Here is a 19,357-nt window from a genome sequence, read left to right on the forward strand (position 1 = left end):
TGATCAAAGTGACGGAAGTGGCGCCCACAGCGCCAAAATTCAAAAACGTTTATGAATCGAGCAGATAGTATGTAAATAACATTAAATGAAAAAATATCATGGATCTTTTGATTTAACCTCGAATATGAACCAAGTGTTTCAACTACTAGTAGGAGTCCAGCCAAGCGGAATTGCTTAAAACATCACAGTAATATGAAGGTATGGCTTTATCTAGCTTTTCTTTCGTTACAATGGTGTAGTCGGCTAACGTTAGCTGGAACCATACGTAATAATGACTAGCCACTTAGATAACTTAGCTCCTAAACATATGACGTTTGTGGAGAGAAAAATGTAGCAAATGTTAATTGCAATAGCTAATCTATATATAGATTAGCTATTGCAATTAACATTTGCTACATTGTTGGACATTGTTTTGTCACGTTAAACCTGACAGTATACTGTCAGGTTTAACGTGACAAAACAATGTACTTTCCGAATCTTTAGTTTGTAGCCTTTGCATGTCATTCGTGTGAGTCAAATGGCTGTCACATTGAACTCCGTTCAAACAATGAGACATTGAAATGTTTTCATTATTTTTCTTTAAATGTACATCGGTATTAGAATGAATTGAAATGTTTGATTAATAATTAAAGTCTCAAGTCTTTAATTCGGCATACTTCACAAAAGCAGTACAGCATTTGTTTTAATAAAACAAATCAGACGAAGCCATACAAACGTTGGATGTTTGCCAGGGAATGTTAACGTTAACGTTACAAACAACACGTCGTCAACTGTAGACAAGTAACGACTGTTGTTCTAGAAGGCCTTTGTCGCCAGGAAACATAACCAACGGACCTGAAAATAGGCTGCTAACCTGAGAAGTTGCACAGCTAAAAAATACGGACACAAGAACAAGGTGACGCTGAATTTAATCTTGAGGTCCATTATTAACATAAAACCCGTGTTACCAGAGTGAAGTATGTTCTGACTGCTATTTGAGATCAACTGATTTCTTCGTGTCAATCTAAATTGATCAGCGTACAGGGGGCGGTTTTAACCCATAACGTTAACTGTCAACTAGCTAGCTAGCTAGTTAACGTTTGTAACTTAGCATTGCCCTCATACCGTCTGCCAGGCAAAGGTTCATCTACAGGTATCTCTAGTTGGTGTGTTGGTGTGTTGCAGAGATATAAGTTGAATATGTTTCCTAATATTTGGGAGGCTTTTAAACAAACAATGTTATGTGGATTCAAATGTTTTTTGTTATTTTTCTATGTGTTATTTTTTGGACAGAACACCAGTAAACACCAAGGAGCATTTCAATGATTTGATGACCATGAGACGCAGCCCAAGGAGACCCCTGATCCTCAGAAGAAGAAAGTTGCCATTTCAGAACAATGATCGGCCAGCAACTGAATCAGAAAGTCAAGCAGATGCGTCAGGTTTCAGAGAACCTTCGAAATCTGCCAGGCAGTGCTTCCCTGATGGTATCCGCATTATGGACCACCCTTCCATGTCTGATACACAGGTGGTTGTCATCTCCAAAACAGCAGACCTTCAAAGTGTTATCGGGGCCCTCACTGCCAAAGGCAAAGAGTGTGGTGTCCAGGGACCAAACAAGTTTATCCTTCTGAGTGAGAATAGCAGCTGTGACGATGAATCTTTTTGTCAGCCTTCTGCTGGAGGCGATGGCATCTCTACAGCTACTCTAAAACCAGTGAAAGCTGAAACCGTTCACAGCTCCCCGGATGCTAAACCTCTCACTGGAATTAAAGCATGTATGTAAACAAGGTGTTTTTTAAAGATGAAATTTCAAGTACAATTGTTGAGTTTTGAACCCATAACACCTCACTCTTTAATCCTTCATTTGTTAAAGCAATACTGTTTTTTCCTTTTTTCTTTATCAGTGAATAAGGAGCTGGAGTGTGGCCCTCTAGATGACAGCCTCACCAATATTCAGTGGCTGGGCAGAATGAACACATGTGCCTTTGAATCAGATACTGCTAAGGTCAACAAGGAGAACCAAAACCCAAATTCACAGACTTTTCAGGTCAGCTGCTCTTGTTACCTCGGTGTGATCGTTACTGTTGATGTGAAAACAAATGCTTGGTAGAGCGGATGCTGATCTCAGACATGTCTTAGCATGTCCCCAAAGCGCCATCCTTAAATATCTGTAAAACACAATGAATTGACATTGTAGTGAGACAATTATCTGTGTAGTACTACAGAATCTGTGTAGTATTACAGAAAACTGTTGTGCTGCTAGACTGTGAGATAAAGCAAGGAGCGAAAACATTACCATACAGGATTGTAGTTACCGTGACTAATGAGGTTATTGTAATAGCTTAGTTGAAGTTGTTAGTCAACTGACCGTTTAATTATTTTTTTGATTGTTTGCATGGGCCAGAGTTATTTTATTTGCATCAGCATAATGCCTCAAGTATAACTCTCAATGTTGATCACAAATGGTGCTGTTCATTGGGGCAGATTCATGGCAGTTTTTCATTCATAATCCTGACTGATGTCAGATTTAAGATGTTTTCATGCATCAATATTAGGGTTGGATTTTGTTAAAAAAATATTTGGTACTGGTACAGATCACTGATTGTCTCATAACCAATAGCGGTTACTAGACAATAATTTTTTGACACCAATTTTTTATAAAACAACAACAAATGACAACATTACACATGACGGCACATCATTTTTATTCATTTTTCAGCTCACACTTTGTGAGCCGACTCCCAGAGTTTCTCCTGCTTGTCTCTGTGAAGTGTACACTATGTGCCTAAAAAGTATGGAATTCAGTACCCAGACCGAATTAATATTTAGTAGAAAGTTTGGTTGTCCTTGTTGAAACCAATCACGCTAATCTAACACAATCTGTCCTTAATTCATGTATCATGTATATAAGCCTCCTTTCTTTTTCTGCATTTCTCTTACAGGAACCAAATACACAAATCGATGCAGAGGCTGTTCAGCAACCCATGTCGGAGAGGCCACCATACTCCTACATGGCCATGATCCAGTTTGCCATCAACAGTCGGAAGAGCAGGAGGATGACGCTGAAAGAGATTTACATGTGGATTGAGGACCACTTCCCTTACTTCAGAGAAGTGGCTAAACCAGGATGGAAGGTACTTAACAACTGAAAGACAAATGCATAATTCATGGGTGCATATAACAGAGCAGATTCAAGCCTTTGAGTGTCACTTACTGAAATGCTCCTGAAGGATTATTTTTTTTTTTGCTCATTTACAATTGCAGAATTCCATTCGCCATAACCTCTCTCTACACGACATGTTCATTCGTGAGACGTCACCAGATGGTAAAATTTCTTTCTGGACTATCCGGCCTGAGGCCAACCGATGCCTCACTCTTGATCAGGTGTACAAGGTAAGCACAACCGACTGATTTCTTATTGCTGTCAACCTTTTTTCACATTCTTCCACCTCAAAAATGAAGAAAGCCCTGAAAACTCAGTAACTTTGTATTATTGTTCATTATTTTGAATGTTTGCTGAGTGTAATCATCCATGGTGTCTTGGGATAGTTTTGTTATGTTTTTCTTCCCTCATTCCACATCTTTCTCTACAGCCTGGTTGTGACCCAATGACTGCTCCAGTTCCGGTGCCAATGCTTTTATTTTCCCACCAAGTAAGATGCCTTTATCCTTTCAATTCCTCTAGGGACAGTCCTCATCCATGCAGTCAGGCAGAAGAACGCAGAAAAGGGACAGAAAATCAGATGTTCACTTTCACTTGCTTTTTTTTTGTCACCAGACCCTTTGACCCAAAGACTGCAGATCGCGGTCTGAGGTCTAGAGAAATCTTTTTTTGTTTTTGCAGGAGATGATATGAGCAGCAGGGATGTGGAAGTAACAATGATAGACAGTCTGCTTTGAGACCACTGTATCCATCATTCCTCCATTAAGAGTAGGAGCAGTTTTTAGAGGTTTAACTTTGACTTCTGTCCGTTCTAGCTTTCTAAAACAAGGGAGGTAACCCAGATTGTCCCTGAAGTGTAGTCAGGAAGAAGAGAGCACAGTAAGGCAGTATGTTTTCTCTCGGGAAAAAAAGGGTTGTAATGTAGTTTCATTTTCACAGCAACAGAAGAGGATGCTTCCTGATGCAAGAAAAACTCCAACCAGCTCTGGTGAGTTATTAAAGATGAAAGGGCTTTGAGTTTAATGGAAATAAAAAAATAAGTAAGAGGTCATTATGATGCTCTGCTCTGAGTTGTTGTCTGTTCTACATTCAGAGAGGAGGATGAAGCCTCTCCTCCCTCGAACCGATTCCTACTTGGTTCCAATCCAGCTTCCCGTCACCTCCTCTGTCTACCTGCCGTCCTCATCGGCCCCGTTTCATCCTTCTTCTTCGCAGCAGCAGAAACGGAACACTTTGCGTGGAGCCAAGAGAGTGCGGATAGCTCCTAAGGTAAAAGGCTCCGTTTTTTTCTCAGCTATGTGGGAGAAATATTGTCTAGCTCTGACTATACTTTGATGTGGGGATGCGTGTATGAAGGACACAGTTACTGGTAGAATTGTAACGTTCATGGTTGTATGTCCGACAGGTGACACAAGGTGACGCCCCAGCTGCGGTAATGTATCCTCAGAAGAACAAAGACCTCAAGGTGAAGGAGGAACCGGTATGTGTCCCAATTAAATGCGAGACTCTGAAAGCGCCTCCAAAGAGACAAGCCAGCGGCTCTCGGCGCAAACAGCACTTGGTTCACTCTGTGCACGAAGAGCCCGTCCTTCTCTGCCCTGATAACACTTTCTTTGACTCTGGCGTAGCCTCGGACGCTTCGGCCTTCCAGGACATGCGAGACACTGAGCTGGAAGAGCACCAGCAGGAGCAGCACGGCACCAGCACGGATCGGGATTTCTCCTTCAAGACCCCCATCAAAAGTAACAGCCACCTGAGCTCCTCCACGCCCAGCAAGCCGCCTCATGTCTTACCCGAGCCCTGGAAAGTGACTCCCGTGGGCAAAGGGAGTCAAGAGGTCCTGGACTTCAGCCCCATTCGCACACCAGGTGGTCCTGCAGTCACACCGCGGCATGACTACACCACCTTCAGCTTCAACAACACTCCCTTTAAAGACTGGCCTCTGTTCAGCTCCCCCAGAGAGCTGCTCACATCCGCTCCACCCAGAGTACCGGGACTGACAGACTCTCCCAGAAGCAGCTGCTCCAGAGAGCTGCTTAGGGCAGGGGGCGCTGCAACACCCGCTAACCGCTCGATCACAGAGGGCCTCGTCCTGGATACAATGAACGACAGCCTCAGCAAGATACTAGTGGACATTAGCTTCTCTGGTCTGGACGATGAGGACCTGGGTATGACCAATATCAGCTGGTCCGAGTTCATCCCTCAATTTAAGTAACCTGAGGGCCAAAACATGTCATTTGTTTCCCAAAACACTATCAGATGGAATGGGGAGAAGTAAAGTATTGAAGGGAAAATAAATGTAATGACAGGGACACTTGACTTTCAGTTACCAGGTCAAATTAGCAGGCTGCTCACGTGTCGTCCCTCACATCAGATGCTTCTCTCCACCTGTTGTTTTCATTGGTTCTGTCACTCATCAGCTGATGGTTTTTTTGTGTTGCTCTTATTTCTTTTCGTAGAACTCTTTTCCGGACTGTTTTCTTTTTATTTATTTTTTTGAGGGGGATCATTTATCCTACCTGTCGTATCCGTCTGTACTCTTGAACAAATCGCTCGAGTAGACAAATATGTCTGTAGACATGTACGTACATATACACTTATGTATGTTGATTTGCACATTTTAATATATAATTTTTGCTTTGGCATATGTAAATGGAAAGAAAATATATTGCCTGATAAGCCAGCGAGATGCGTCCATGCCGTCTGGTTCGGGCGGCCTCCTGAAATCGACTTTTAGATCGCGAGATTGTTAGCAATAAACAATGGCAAAGTAATACAAATAGCACTAACAGCAATAGGATTGTCTCTGTACATTAATCGTAGCATTGTCTTCACTGCTTGACTTTATAAATCCTGCCTTTTCTATGCATCGGTAGGCACTTTGTACCTGCAGAGAGTGACATTTTGCATGCAGTGGCTCCTCATAACACCATATTTTAAAGTAGTCTTTTGGAGTAAAGTACTGAATACTTTGGATCTATCTAGCACAGGTTCTATGAGTTTTCAGTGAAGATGCAAATGTAGTTTTCTGTAAGCCCAAATGGAACATAGGTGAAAAAGTGTTTGGGTACAAACATCTTTTTTTGCAGCACCATCTTTGGAGGGCAGAATGGGAGATTTTCAGTTCCATTTGGATAACCCGTTTTGAAAATGCCACAGAATAATGTATGGCTTTAATAATACCATCAGGTATGTTAACAAGTGTATTTATGTGCAAGAGATTTTGCATTGCAGTGAGCTGATCTGTTTAGTTAGCGTTGAATGGCATGCAAAGAGTGAGATGTAGTGGTTTCTAGCAAACAGTTTTCAAAGCATGTGCCTTGTTCTGTTTTCTGAAGTTGGTGTTTCTATGACTGTACAATAAATCAGCTGGCGTTGGCGCCTCAGGCAGCACAAAGGGCTTTTATTCATTGTATTTTAGATCATAAGTATTCTTGATTAGCTTTGCTCAGCTTACATTTAAAAAAAAAGATTCTGCAAGTTAACACAAATTACAGTACAGCGATGTTGAAACCCTTGTATGGTGTATTGCTTCTGGAAAAACTACAAGCAAGATTGCTTATTTATATTTGAATAAAAGGTAAAACTAGGTCTGCGCGATATGGTGATAAATAAACCGTGTACTCAGTTCTGCATTTCTGCTAAAATAGAACACGATGCTTGTTGAATTTAAAAGAAAAACATCTTTTCCATCATTCTTTTATTGAACAAACTGAACATTGAATTGAATATAAAAAAAGCACCACTTGACATACACTTTAATGTGCGGATTACTATGGCAAGCCATCTTAACATAAAATCTAAACACTTTGATCTCAATAATGGAAGTAAGATCAGAAATGTTTTGATTGCATGTCAAAATGACTTGCCATAGTTTTCTGCAGATATTTTCTTTGAACTAACAAAAAAATCTTTCGTGTCGGTTGTGATATGTTGCTGCCTTTTCTGATGTGCATATTGCGCAAGTTGATAACGATATACAGTATTATACAACTACATTTTGAACCATTTATAGATTGTGGTTCCAGAATGACTGTATTAGTCTCAAAGAAGGAAAAAATAAGACTATATCAAGCAGCGCTTTAGATGTCCATTGAAGAATGACAATGACAGACAAAAGCATTTCTTGTTCAAGTGGCAATGGCAAAAGTGTGAGCTAATTGCCTCACATGCAGTCTACGAGAAGTTAGGTACACAGTAGGTGGGCTACTGTATTTCCAGCATAATTGTAATAGTTTCTAAAAAAAGAATCTTAAATTTATTTTTGTATTAAAATGGGCAATATAAAACAGGTTTAAAAAAGACTTTAGGACTTGTTATGGTGGTATTCAGGAAGTCTCAGTAGAAATCGGTCTTTAGTATGTCTGGACTTCTTGTTGAGCCACTTCGAAAAGGATCTGTAGTTTCGTGCTGCAGTAGTCTGGGAATTTTCAAGAAAGTCAGAATTATGAAAGAGTTGAGATGGCTTTTCATTCTTGCCTAAGTCGGGATAACGTGTCTAGAGTGGGGTTTACTAAGCTAAGTGGGCTGGTTTGTAGTAGGAAATGTAAACAATTATAAGCTTGACCATTTCTTGTGTGAAAAGTCGATTTCCTCTTATGTTACTAACATAACACACAACTTTAAGAAAAGTTTAGCTATGTTCCAAAATGGCGAGGCACCTTCTGTACTGTTTAACATACTCTATATTGATCTTTTCCCAGCAAAATGGGTGTATAGAGTTTTAATTTTGGTATGACTTACTGAAGATACGTCTCCATCGATGGGGCAAGCGAAAGCGGTAGACAGTCACATAATAAACTGGGACCCCGGTCAGTGTGAGAGCGCAGCTTTTTCCTGTGTTCCAGGGGTCCGAGTAAAGAGACAGACCCACGATGAAGAAGCAAACCACCGTGAAGGTGACTGCGATGACCAGGGGGACCTTTGGGTCATCAAAAAAGTCCATTTAGCCTATGGTAATGATGAAGCATGCTGCACAGTTGGACACACTAACCTTGAAAGGTCTCGGGTGGAGAGGGAAGCGATATCGATGGATGAGCATCCCCGAGGTCGCCAAGGCGATGAAGAACCAGCGAGCAAAGGAGGCAAAATTGATGAGCTGGTAGATCTCTCCAGTGATTAACATCACCACCACCAAGGGGTACTGGAGACAACACAGCTATAATCACTTATCCATTCTCAGTATGTTTCTCTTGTCACTGTTATATATTGTGTAGTATTGTTCTACTAATATTATATTGCCAATAAACACAAGTTGCTGGTTTAAAGTGTGTGGAAAGTACTTAACCAGTAACAACACAGCAGGCAAAGGTGTGTGTCTGCGGATGTGAATCATGGAAAAGATTGGAGGCCAGTGGCCCTCCCTGGCTCCCACAAACAGCATCCTGCAACACAAACAGTAAGAGTTCCAATCCAATCAGGGGGTTAGCAGTCCTTCTTGGCTGCCTTTAAAGCACACACATAAATGACAGTAATAACCTTTCTGTACCCAGATTACCTGGGTGACCCAAAGAAGCCACCGTTAAGTGCTCCAAGGCAGGATAGGGCCACAAGAAAGGGAATAACAGAAGCCAAACCCGCAAAAGCACGGTTCGCAAATGTCTGCAGAGACACAGGATTAGAACGTTTAAACATATAGGGCATATTTCTTTATGATTTTCCTTTTAAATGCAATTAAGCACTGACCACAGCCACAGCATCAGACAGCAGGAGCTCAGCGGGAGTCATCATAGTGTAGTAAGCCACATTAACAAACACATAACAGACTGTCACTGTCACCATGGAGCAGATTATTGCCAGTGGGATGTTTCTGACAAGACAGGATATACACAGAGAATGTTAAAGGCAACAAGACTTTTAAAAGTAGATTAAGCTGATGTCACATGTAAAATACCTATTTGGGTTTATGACTTCTTCTGTGACAAAGTTCAGATAAAACCTAAATGGAAAAAGGTTCAAACAAGCATTTTTGTTTTTTATATATCACTGTTTAATATACTGTCAAAGAGACAGTGGAAAGGTTCCATGTATTTTAAAAAGAAGACAATGAGTTACCATCCACCATAGGCATATAGGCCATTATAGAAAGCCAGTGGCAGTCTATCCAATGTTAATGAGTCAACCTCAAAACCATTCTGGAAATTCTCAGTTTTTCCTAGAAAAAGACAGCGAGAGAGAGAGAGAGAGAGAGAACTGAGCATTATCATCAAATAATGATCATTTGAACCTAAAAGGACCTAACAGCTGGAAAGCCATCCGTATCCTAAGGAGAAAAAATTACACACTCCCACCTTTGGCCAGTGCGATGACACCAGGGACGATGATAAGGACCAGAGCAAACATCTTAACGAATGTCAAGGTGATCTGAGTGCGAGAGGCCAAAGTCACACTCCAGCAGTTGACCGCCACCACAAAGGCTACAGAGACAAAAATACAAATAGCTGGTAAAGGAAAAGCTTATGAATCTATTATTTACACTCTATCTATTTTACACATCATGGACACATAGGGTTATGGTATTAGATGGATGGATAGATGGAGGAGGTACAAAACCACTCACTCACTCCCAGGATGCTGACGAGTTTGATTAGCACAGTGGGAGCAGCACAGGGAGCGAAGAACGGCTCCACCACATAGCGGCCAAAAGCCAGGGACACATAGGAGGCCACAGCTGGCCTGGACAGATAAGATATGCTTGTTGTGAGGTGTGATCATTTGACTTTAAGTCGGGAAAAACAGAAGTAGGGGTGTCACAATTCAATTTGACTTTTGATTTTAAGGTCACAATTTGACTGAATTTTTGGACAGCTATGCCAAGATAAGACAACAGAAGGGTACTTTGCAACATGTTTTTCAGTTTTTTAGTGGTGCAATTGAATGCACCATTAGTTTAACGACATGTACCTGAAGGCACCATGAGTCTAGTGGGAGCCCACGTGCTTTTCCTTCGTTCTTTATTTACATAACTCTCAAAGCTGAAGGCAAAATGTTTCCACACGGGGACTTCAGGGAAGCAGGGGGACTTTCTGGGTTTTCAGATTTTTCTCCGGTATCTCCGAGTCCGGTAGTGGTCATGGTGTCTGGAAAAGTCAAGCTAGAGACTACCGGTAAACTAGAGTTATGGGATTTAGCCTAAGTCTGTGGGGGTAGAGGTCTTATGCTGCACTCTACCAGCCCATAAACGGTTTTTGCGGACTTGCGCAAGTATAGGCAGGGGTGGGGGTCTATAGAAATAGGCTACAGGCCGAATTGCCGATCATGCTTCTTAAATCGAAAGCTCATTTCGATCAATAGTCGATTTAAATCAAAATGGTGACACCCCTAGAAGGAACTGATCTAGACAAACCTGATGAATAAGAACTCAACCCAGAGTCGTAAAAAGGCCGGCAGTGGCCCCAGCGTCTCCAATAGGTAAGTGTAGTGGCCCCCTGATTTTGTAAAACTGGTGCCCAGTTCAGCATAGCACAGGGCCCCTAATGGAACAGAAAGCAGACTAAGGGCCACATTCAATCTCAAAACGGTGTGCAGTGTTTTGCTAAGGTTTCTGTGTTGAATGACATGTTTCCTCAGAACGGTGTGAAAGGGTGTACAAATATGTGCATTGGCTTTGAGAAATGTTTTCTCTTGTTTGGTGGGTGTGTCAGTGGTGGTACCCAATCAGCAGAGACGTGGATGTGAACTCAGGGCAATAAAAGATCTCTTGCACACACACAACAGAGTGTTCAATGCATCCCGTTTCAGTGTTAACAAACATTGCTACATTTTGTCAGGGCTGAACTTGGAACAGGAAACAAATATATTAGCCGTCCATAGAGTAAAAAGTGAGGTTCCGTGTCTTTTTTAATAGCAGGTTGATGTGCTATATAAATAATGTGAAAGTATCAAAACAATCAATCCATTGTTGCGAGCTGTAGGGACTTCTTATGGTTGTAATGTCACAATTACTAGCTATAGATAAAAAGTGCCGCTGCAGGGCCGATACAGTCATTCTCCGGCTGCAGTGACTGCAAAGAAGCCCAGTGCAGATCCAGAAGAGCTCTCACAGCCACTAACATGGCTGTAGACACTGTGTCTTATCATTGTGTAACTTATGAATAACTTGCAGGAAATAAAGGACAGATGGATATATACATTTGAAAAAAAAATCTAGGCTACTCTTAAATGATGCTATCCAAAATAGATAATAATCTTTAAAAAAAAAATACAACAACCACTAAATGTGACAATCAATCATCTTATTCTATTATTCTATTCCAAAAAGAATAATGAAAATAAGGAATTTTTAAAAGGATTTAAAATATGTGTTAAAGAGTGTGGGTGTTTAAAAATATGTAGTAGGCCTATTCCATATTGAGTTTTCCTAAAATATTCAATTCCATGTATGCAACCACATAGGCCTATATTAAGTCAATACATGCAAAAGTCAGTAAGTTAACACAGTAAGATGTATGTAAAAATTCAGTTCAAGTAACACAGAAATTAACAACTACGTGTTTACCAAGACAGCAGAGACAAATCATTCCATCGGGCATCTTACCAAATAAGGAGAGCACCCCACACAGCGCCCACACCAGCAGAGAGAGCCCCACGCTGCCGCTGTTTAGTAGGACTCCCTTGGGTGCAATGAAGATCCCACTGCCCACCACTGTACCGATGATAAAGCACACAGCAGGCAGCAAGCCAATCTCTCTCCGAAGGTGCACCACCTCCTCTTCCGTCTTCTCCTTCTTGTCATCCTCTTTCATTATTTGCGCCCCGTCCATTTTACTGTGGCCGTAGATCCCAATTTGACACCTCAAACTGACCACACTTAGTTTCCTTCAAACTGCTCATTAAAAGTTTGCACCTTTTATGAGTCTTGCAAACTTAAGTTCTTACCTTTTTTCTGTCTCTGAATCTTTTCCACTTTTCCCCTGATGCTTTCCCTAAAATAGCATTCAACAGTCTTCTTTGTGCTTCCTGTTAACCCTTCTGGACACACATTTGCAACAGTTTAGTGAATGTGCATGAATCTGTGGTAGGAAGAGGCCAACACTGGTCAGAGATGGCCCCCTCTCCCCCTAACTTGTCCTGCATGGCTTTCTCCCCTTATTGGCTCTTACTCCATCCGCCCAGTCTGAGCAGGGAACAAAGCCAGCCCTCTTCCCAGCCTCAGCAAGTTGTAACCGCATTTAAAGGCTTGACACATTCCTTCATTGTGTTGTTTGTATGTGTGCATGTGCACTTATGTGTGTACAGCTTGATGAATGTCTTTTGGGCTCTGGGGTAAAAGGGTCAGGGTGATGTAGAGGCAGCTGCACAGATTGCCGGAGGGCTGCTTTCATAACAACAGACATTTTTTATCTTGTCCCATCCAAAGCTCTGTTTTACAATATGTAAAATAAGTGGTTTGATGTTGAATTCCTTTATTTTGGCCTGAACGCAAACACAAATGAGCACAACAAATGTATGAGACTTAAGGCCTTTTTACAGTCGCTATTCCCGACCAGTCGTGCGACAACGTGTCAAAATAATATAGAGCTCGCTGGCACTCGAGGATTTTAACCACCACTCTATTTTTTCTGCGGCACGACAAAGCGGAAACAGGAAGCATGGACGAGTTTGAGGCCAACCGGATGCCAAGACTCTCAGAGTGACTGCAAGTGTCTCTTGTACACTAACTGGATTAAGATGAGTTATGGTATGGTGAATGAAAGGCTTGATCCGACAAAGTAGGTCAATGAATCGTTCTGCAGGCATTCTTTAGTATTCAAAGTGTTTCTCTTCTTCTATTGACCGTTGTTTACCCTGTTTGTCTTCTTTTAGTCCGTAGAAATAACAAAGTTGGTAGTCTTTCCTCAGTTGCACCACCTCTGTTCAGGAGAAGCCTGCAGCTAGTATCGCGTCCACCACGCGTGAGAGTCACTGTGAGTCAAGTGCAGATTAAGTTGCGCACATGTCATTTTGCAACGAGTGAAGATGGGAGCTACGCATGTGTCACTTTGCGACAAGTAGCATACCAGATGCTAACGAGAGACTTCTGTAATGTCAGTACAGTAAAAATGGACTTACTTAACAAAGTTTGTTCACTGCTGGCTACAAGTTAGCAAAGTTTGTCAGTTGAATGGCGTTTTGAGCTAACGATAGCAACCTAGCAATCCCAGATAGCTAAAACGTTTTGAAATGATTTCCATCTTCTGTTATTGTTTGTAATGAGAAAAGTTTATTCTTTCATGGATTTCACAAATTTCATTATGACACTTTATGCCGCAAACCATTTCAATCTGGGCAATTGCAACTTCCCATGACATCACACTGCCGCGGACAGGTTTGGAACGGCGAGAATACCACACGCTTTAGTCTAGTTGTTCTCTAAACTTGGAGGCCTTAAATGTGTTTTACTCTGAATCTATAATGTTAAAGAAAATCTTTTGAAATTGGCAAATTTTCACAATCAAATGCTCATTTTCTGGTCTATTTATAAGCATATTTTTCCCTATACAGATATTATATCAGGAACGATGGAGACAACATTAGAAAAACACAAATCATGGTACTTGCAACATCAATTTCTCCATGGATTTAATCTTGATAGCAGCTCTGGAACCTATTCAGCGCAGTTCTGGATTATGAGTGCCCAATTTACCAGTCTGCGTCCAAAACATTACTAAAGAAGTTGGATGCAATTCAGTATACTGGGCAAACTTCAAAGGACATCACCCTACTCGGAAGGTGTTCCAACCTTTCCACTAGAAGGAAATACTACAGATCAAGAGCTTTGGCTGGACAGTAGGAGGTGCAGTTAATGAAATAAGGATAGGGGGTATAATGAGCTCCACAATGCCGCTCTAGCTCCACATAATGGACAGAGGACGAGTTATAAAATGTAACTTTCCCTTCAGCACCATCATCCGGTAGAACTTTTCACTTGTACATTATTTGGTTTATGTCTTAATACATGCAAAACATCAGTCTCAGCTGTACCTTGTGTTCAGTGTGTTGTGTCAGTTAAACGTGTGCGTGTTGTGCGTAGGTGTGGTGCTGTCTTTTCAAGGAGCTGTATTGGAGAGTCCTTTGGTATCTCATCCTGCATGCCGGGGGATGTATTTCCTTTATTTATTTCCAGAGTTCTCATAAAACCCAGTGAGATAATTAAAATACTAAAGATTATTTATAATCATCATAAAAATGACCTCATATTCTCTACAGACTCTCCTGTTGTCTGTGGTAAACATCCCCCTGTCTTCACCCTGCTTGCTGTTGCATTCTTCACATACTGGAGGACACGGTCTGTTTAACCTGGTAAGCACTTGAAAATCAATATATGAGCTAACCCTGGCCAGTCACACCTCATTTTTGTGATTTTGTTTAATTCCAGGAAACAAAGGCTATGTTCAAATACCTTCTGCAGCCCAGACACAATTTAGGGTCGTAAGGCTGTTTGTACAGTGTGAGACTAGAGTTCATTCTGCTCACTCTTCCTCTTTCCCAGCCCAATCTATTTGGGTTTTCCCTGTCCCTGTCATCCTGTCACTATCCTGCTTGTCCTTATAAAAAAGATCCATATGAATGTGGTTAATTAACTGAGAGGCTTTAATGAGCTATGATTGGGGGGAGGGTTGATGAGCAGGAATCACCAGAATAAAACTGGCTGCATCATTTAACAGGGGACCAACAGAGAGCAGTTACAGTGCTGTCTAAATGGTGGAGTTCAGGGGTTATCAAACAACCACTGAGGCACCGAAGGAATGAATCTCACACAGAGATAAAATGTTCATTGTCCATGCATTTTGTGAAGTTTAGTTCCCCAGTTTTCAAAAAAAAAAAATTATAAGAAGGGAACAATGGCATCTCTAGGCTCTGTCTAGTAAAAAGTTTCTTAACTGGTACATTCCTGCTCACCCATATACAGTATGTAGACTTCACCTGCTGGCTCAGGCTGTGTGGTACTTAAAAAAAAAAAGCACTAAGAGATACTTAAAGTAACCCAAGTAAAGATACTAATGACGCAATAGAACTTGTGTGGCTGTATAATTAAAACAAAACAGAACCAAAATAAATAAGTACATACTTACCTTTTAAATATAACAAAAAAAGAGAAAACATTGCTAGATGAGACTATCCGCTATACATAGTTAGGATTAGCATGATGTGAATAAAAATGGTGATGATGGTGAATGGTGACAATCATAATTTAAATTGACTTTTATTCAACATAATCTTTTATCTTTACATCCAACTTCAGTGCTATAAACACTTTAGTCACGTCCTTCGTGACTGAAAATGTTGGGCTACTAACTGGCACTATGTCATTAGAGTTTACCATGAGGAAGGTTTTTACATTCTAAAAAGACATCCCCATTCATTCATTGGATTATAGTTAAACTAAAAGGGATGTCTCCTCCAGACCGAGAGAGGGTGTGCACGAGTGGATTTCAGGTCCGTCCCACTGCAATAACCTCCCTCTTTGACCAGAGCGAGGTGTAGCAGCGAGCAGCCAGATGTCTGGATGTGACTACCAGCAGAGGCATTTTTTAGAGCTGGTGACCACGCAGGTGGAAAGAACGCTCGAAATAAACAATAAATACAGTGGAGACCGGGGGGCTGTGGATGCAGATAACGGCACGACGCGACACCCATCAGTGTGATTTACAGTCCAGTCTGCATTGGTGGTGTTGATGGCTGATTAATAACCAGTCGTAAAGAAGTGGGGGGGGATTGTGTGTTGCAGGAGGACAAGAGTGAAGGCACTGATAGAGGAAGGAAGAGAGAGGAGGAGTGTGTTGAAGAGAGAGAGAGAGGAGTAGATAAAGCTAGAGCCAGGATCATGAGCTCTGCACTGCCTTACGACTCACTGTCTGCTCGGCCGAGTCCCAGCAGACAAGTTTTGGACTGGGAGCGCCAGCAGCTGGCTGTGCGAAGACTTTCCTCTCCACGGGGTTTCGACCTGCTCTCTCCACCTCCTCTTCCTAGTCGACCCTCTGCAATACCTGGCTACCTGCTGCCACCCTACCAAGAGCAGGAAGAGCAGCTCCACCAGCAGCAGCAGCGACTATCCTTGTCCGTAGGTTCAGAGGCCTCCCTGGCACCCCCTGCACTGCCACCTGTGGGCGCTGCCCCACCCTGCTGCCGCCCAGTTGGAGTCATGCACCTGCTGCGCCTGGGTCTCCTGGCCTTCAGCTGCCTCTTCTGGGCAGCAGGTTTAGCCATCTTAAGCCTGGGCGTTTGGGCACAGATTTCACTGGCAGACTACATGTTGCTGTCTGCCAATCGCTACCCCAACGCCCCGCTCATCCTTCTAACCACAGGTGCAGCCATCACAGCTTGGGGCTTCTTGGGTTGTCTAGGGGTGGCTGCAAATCTCCCCTGCGTACTCAGGGCTTATGGGTTTTTTCAACTTGCTGCACTAATAGCCGGTTTGGCAGCTGGACTCTCAGGTCTCTTCTATCGCGAAGATATTGCCGGAGGATTTCGCAGCGGTTTACAGCGAGCGGTGGCCGGCTACACGGAGGATGAGGGCCGTGCCGATGCATTAGACAGCCTGCAGAGGTCCCTGGAGTGTTGTGGAGCTGATGGTTGGCATGACTGGCTCACTTCGGACTGGGCTATCCAGCATATGACCTTCCTGCCCAACGAGAATGGCACTTCCGTGTCCCTGCCGGACAGCTGCTGTGTGAGGCGCAAGGGCTGCAAGAATCGACCTCTTCTGTCGGATGATGTTGAAGGAGTAGCTGCTGCAGGAATCCATCCCCATGGCTGCTTCCGCAAAGTGTTTAGTTTGGTCAATGACAACGTATTCCACATTGCTGCCACGGTATTAGGATTGGCCTTCACTCAAATCGGAGGCATTGCCCTGGCTTGTCTGCTGGCCAACAAACTAGCACCAAGACAACATCGACGTGTAGTGGCACATTAATGGTTAAAGTTTAAAAATTAGTCAACCCATGTTGAGGAATGACCAATTAGTAGCTAATTAGGATTGGGATTGAACTACGCCCTTAAAGAGTAATATAGTTCTAAAGAGGGGAGAGTTATTTTGAGCATCCAGATTTATGGGATTACAAAGTCTTGTTTTCTTTTTTTGCATGGACAATGTCAGGTGCATTTGAAGTTCTCCATGGCTTGGATGGGCATTTAAAACTTTCCCCACACAAAATCAGCCACTGCTTTATGAAATTCATGGTTCTTCGACAAAAACAGTAAACCGTACAAGCCTGCATACACTTAAACATAAATAGGGGAATCTACTGCAAGTCTTGTGAGCATTTTGTCAACTTTTTGCGAGCATTGCTGCAGCACGCTGAAGCTAAGGCTGACATTTTGTAAAAATCTGAATCTGCAGTTGAACTCAGATTACTTTCAGTTTGGGGTTCAATTTGGATGAATTGAGCAACTACAGCAAGGTGAAGAAAGCACAATTTCTCAAAATCTAGTCATCAAATAATTAAAACTGAGGATCATAACATAAACCTATGGTATTGTTAAATTATCTAAAATACTCCTTTGTTTCTGTATTAAAGGTGCTCTAAGCAATGTTGGGTGACAGTACTTTTTTTTTGACGTTCAAACAAAACGAGGCTAGCTTGTGCTTCTGTGCACTAACCACCCCAACTCTTAAATCCTGGGCTGTCTTCAGAGACTGCATTTCTTTTACAATGTATTCAGGGGATGGGCAGCTTGCGAATAGTAAGGAGACGTTTGCTGTATGTGACAAAAAGTGCAGCCTAAAAAACATGTGACATCGCTTAGAGGACCTTTTAAAGAACATTAACATTAAGAAAATTTGGGAATTTAGTGGTAAAAAGAAAATACTTCAGGAACCAGCATCTCTTCAAACTTTGCAACTCTTTGTATGACTGTCTACTGCACAATAAAAAATACTTCTTTCAGTGTGGAAGGGACAAATGGGTAGGGTGAGGGGTGTGTTCATTTGACACCTGCAAAGGAGAAGTCTGACATCACAAATTAGGATGGAACCGTAAATCTCAAAAACTAGATGGCAGTACAAGGAGACTCTGTATTCTGATTTTGTTTCAGAAATGTTTAAATGTTGGCATGGATAAATATGCTTCATTATATAAAATGTAAAAACAAGTATAATTTAGGGTTAAACTACCCTCAGTTTGGTATATAATGGGATTTAGCACACCTCAACGCTGAATGCGCAGGAATGTTCACCAGCCGTTTTCCACTTCAGATGATTTAGTCTAGCTGTGTTCAACAGATGTTCATATCTGCATCGTTTAGTTTTCCAATCACAAAGACTACACTGTGCTCGAATGGTGCTTTTGAAAAGAGCATAATAATCTATTGCTGTCTCTGGTATTTTGTGCTGTTTATAGTCGTCATTTCCACTGTGTTGAGGTGCTTTGGTAACTTTGACTGCTTCACATAGTTTCTTCCAAATGCCTCTGTGTTGCTAGTTCGTTTGGTAGCACAAACTTGTTTTAAGTCACTGAATAATTGTAAATAGCATTTTTTACTACATTGGCATGACCCAGATGTGCATCCCCATTCTAGCATGAAACTTGCTCTTCTTCAACATCAAACTAATGTTGACATAAAAAAGTAGCTCAAAATGTTCAGAAATATCTTTGTTTGCTTTTTTGCACAGTAGTAAGATGACTGATACCCAGGGGCGGATTTAGTCATTTTGAGGCCTAAGGCAAACACAGGCATGGGGCCCTCCACATGGGTCCTTTTTTTCACTTTATAAGCACCAAGACCCGCTTATCTTTTCTCCATTCTTCATTCGCATGTAAAAGTTACTGCTTGTAAATCTGCACCCCACTTGATTTCTTTAAAAAACTCTGTCCGTGACTTGTTATGGTCCCTTCTGCACTACTGAGCAGCGCTCTCTGTCTGACAGCTGTTTTGGCAAGAGTGCTGGATCATCTTCAATCATTACACCTTGATTAGGGTGAATGCTACTCACAGGGTCTAGTTGCTGAGTATTATGTGTGTCACCATCTTCGTCATTGCCATAGTTATCATCATGGACCGTAAAAGTAGCAGTTCCGCAACCATATCTGTTCAAAGGATCCTGTAAGGTTGTCTTGTATGTAGCCCCCGCATCGCTAGAGCAACCTGGCCTCACACTACTCTTCATCAGCGTTAGCATCGCTAGAGCAACCTGGGCTGACACTGCCGGTGGGTTAGCAACTCAGTGTTAGCATCGCTAGCGCAAGCACCGGCTTCTTGCTGTTCTTTAGTAACGTAATGTTAGTGTTGTCA

General features: G+C 42.0%; 3 protein-coding genes across 8 annotated transcripts; 2 read left to right on the plus strand and 1 right to left on the minus strand.

Annotated features, from left to right (window-relative positions):
• Nucleotides 1–3: 3 nt before the first annotated feature.
• On the plus strand, nt 4–6,615 carry foxm1 (forkhead box M1). 5 transcript variants are annotated; one of them, XM_034863236.1, is made up of 9 exons: nt 4–198; nt 1,273–1,757; nt 1,887–2,029; nt 2,925–3,116; nt 3,247–3,375; nt 3,576–3,635; nt 4,085–4,133; nt 4,239–4,414; nt 4,551–6,615. In XM_034863236.1, the coding sequence occupies exons 2-9, from the start codon at nt 1,310–1,312 to the stop codon at nt 5,358–5,360; spliced, it is 2,007 nt and encodes a 668-aa protein (XP_034719127.1). In that variant the 5' UTR covers nt 4–198; nt 1,273–1,309; the 3' UTR covers nt 5,361–6,615. The 5 variants fall into 5 exon arrangements, with proteins under 5 accessions (XP_034719127.1, XP_034719131.1, XP_034719128.1 ...); XM_034863237.1 differs by lacking the exon at nt 4–198 and adding an exon at nt 761–895; XM_034863238.1 differs by lacking the exon at nt 4–198 and adding an exon at nt 895–1,132.
• A 797-nt stretch (nt 6,616–7,412) lies between these two features.
• On the minus strand, nt 7,413–12,297 carry si:ch73-352p4.8 (cystine/glutamate transporter). 2 transcript variants are annotated; one of them, XM_034863246.1, is made up of 13 exons: nt 12,024–12,297; nt 11,682–11,947; nt 10,491–10,617; nt 9,705–9,820; nt 9,436–9,561; nt 9,200–9,299; nt 9,039–9,083; nt 8,831–8,954; nt 8,643–8,746; nt 8,433–8,529; nt 8,139–8,288; nt 7,889–8,066; nt 7,413–7,565 (listed from the first exon to the last, which is right to left on the minus strand). In XM_034863246.1, exons 2-13 carry the CDS (start codon nt 11,905–11,907, stop codon nt 7,501–7,503), a joined length of 1,458 nt encoding a protein of 485 aa, XP_034719137.1. In that variant the 5' UTR covers nt 11,908–11,947; nt 12,024–12,297; the 3' UTR covers nt 7,413–7,500. The 2 variants fall into 2 exon arrangements, with proteins under 2 accessions (XP_034719137.1, XP_034719136.1); XM_034863245.1 differs by having other exon boundaries at nt 11,682–12,295.
• A 3,166-nt stretch (nt 12,298–15,463) lies between these two features.
• On the plus strand, nt 15,464–18,750 carry LOC117938989 (tetraspanin-7-like). The gene is made up of 2 exons (XM_034864000.1): nt 15,464–17,643; nt 17,887–18,750. The coding sequence occupies exon 1, from the start codon at nt 15,951–15,953 to the stop codon at nt 17,037–17,039; it is 1,089 nt and encodes a 362-aa protein (XP_034719891.1). The 5' UTR covers nt 15,464–15,950; the 3' UTR covers nt 17,040–17,643; nt 17,887–18,750.
• Nucleotides 18,751–19,357: the final 607 nt, after the last annotated feature.

Source organism: Etheostoma cragini, chromosome 23, assembly GCF_013103735.1.
Source record: "Etheostoma cragini isolate CJK2018 chromosome 23, CSU_Ecrag_1.0, whole genome shotgun sequence".
NCBI lineage: Eukaryota > Metazoa > Chordata > Actinopteri > Perciformes > Percidae > Etheostoma > Etheostoma cragini.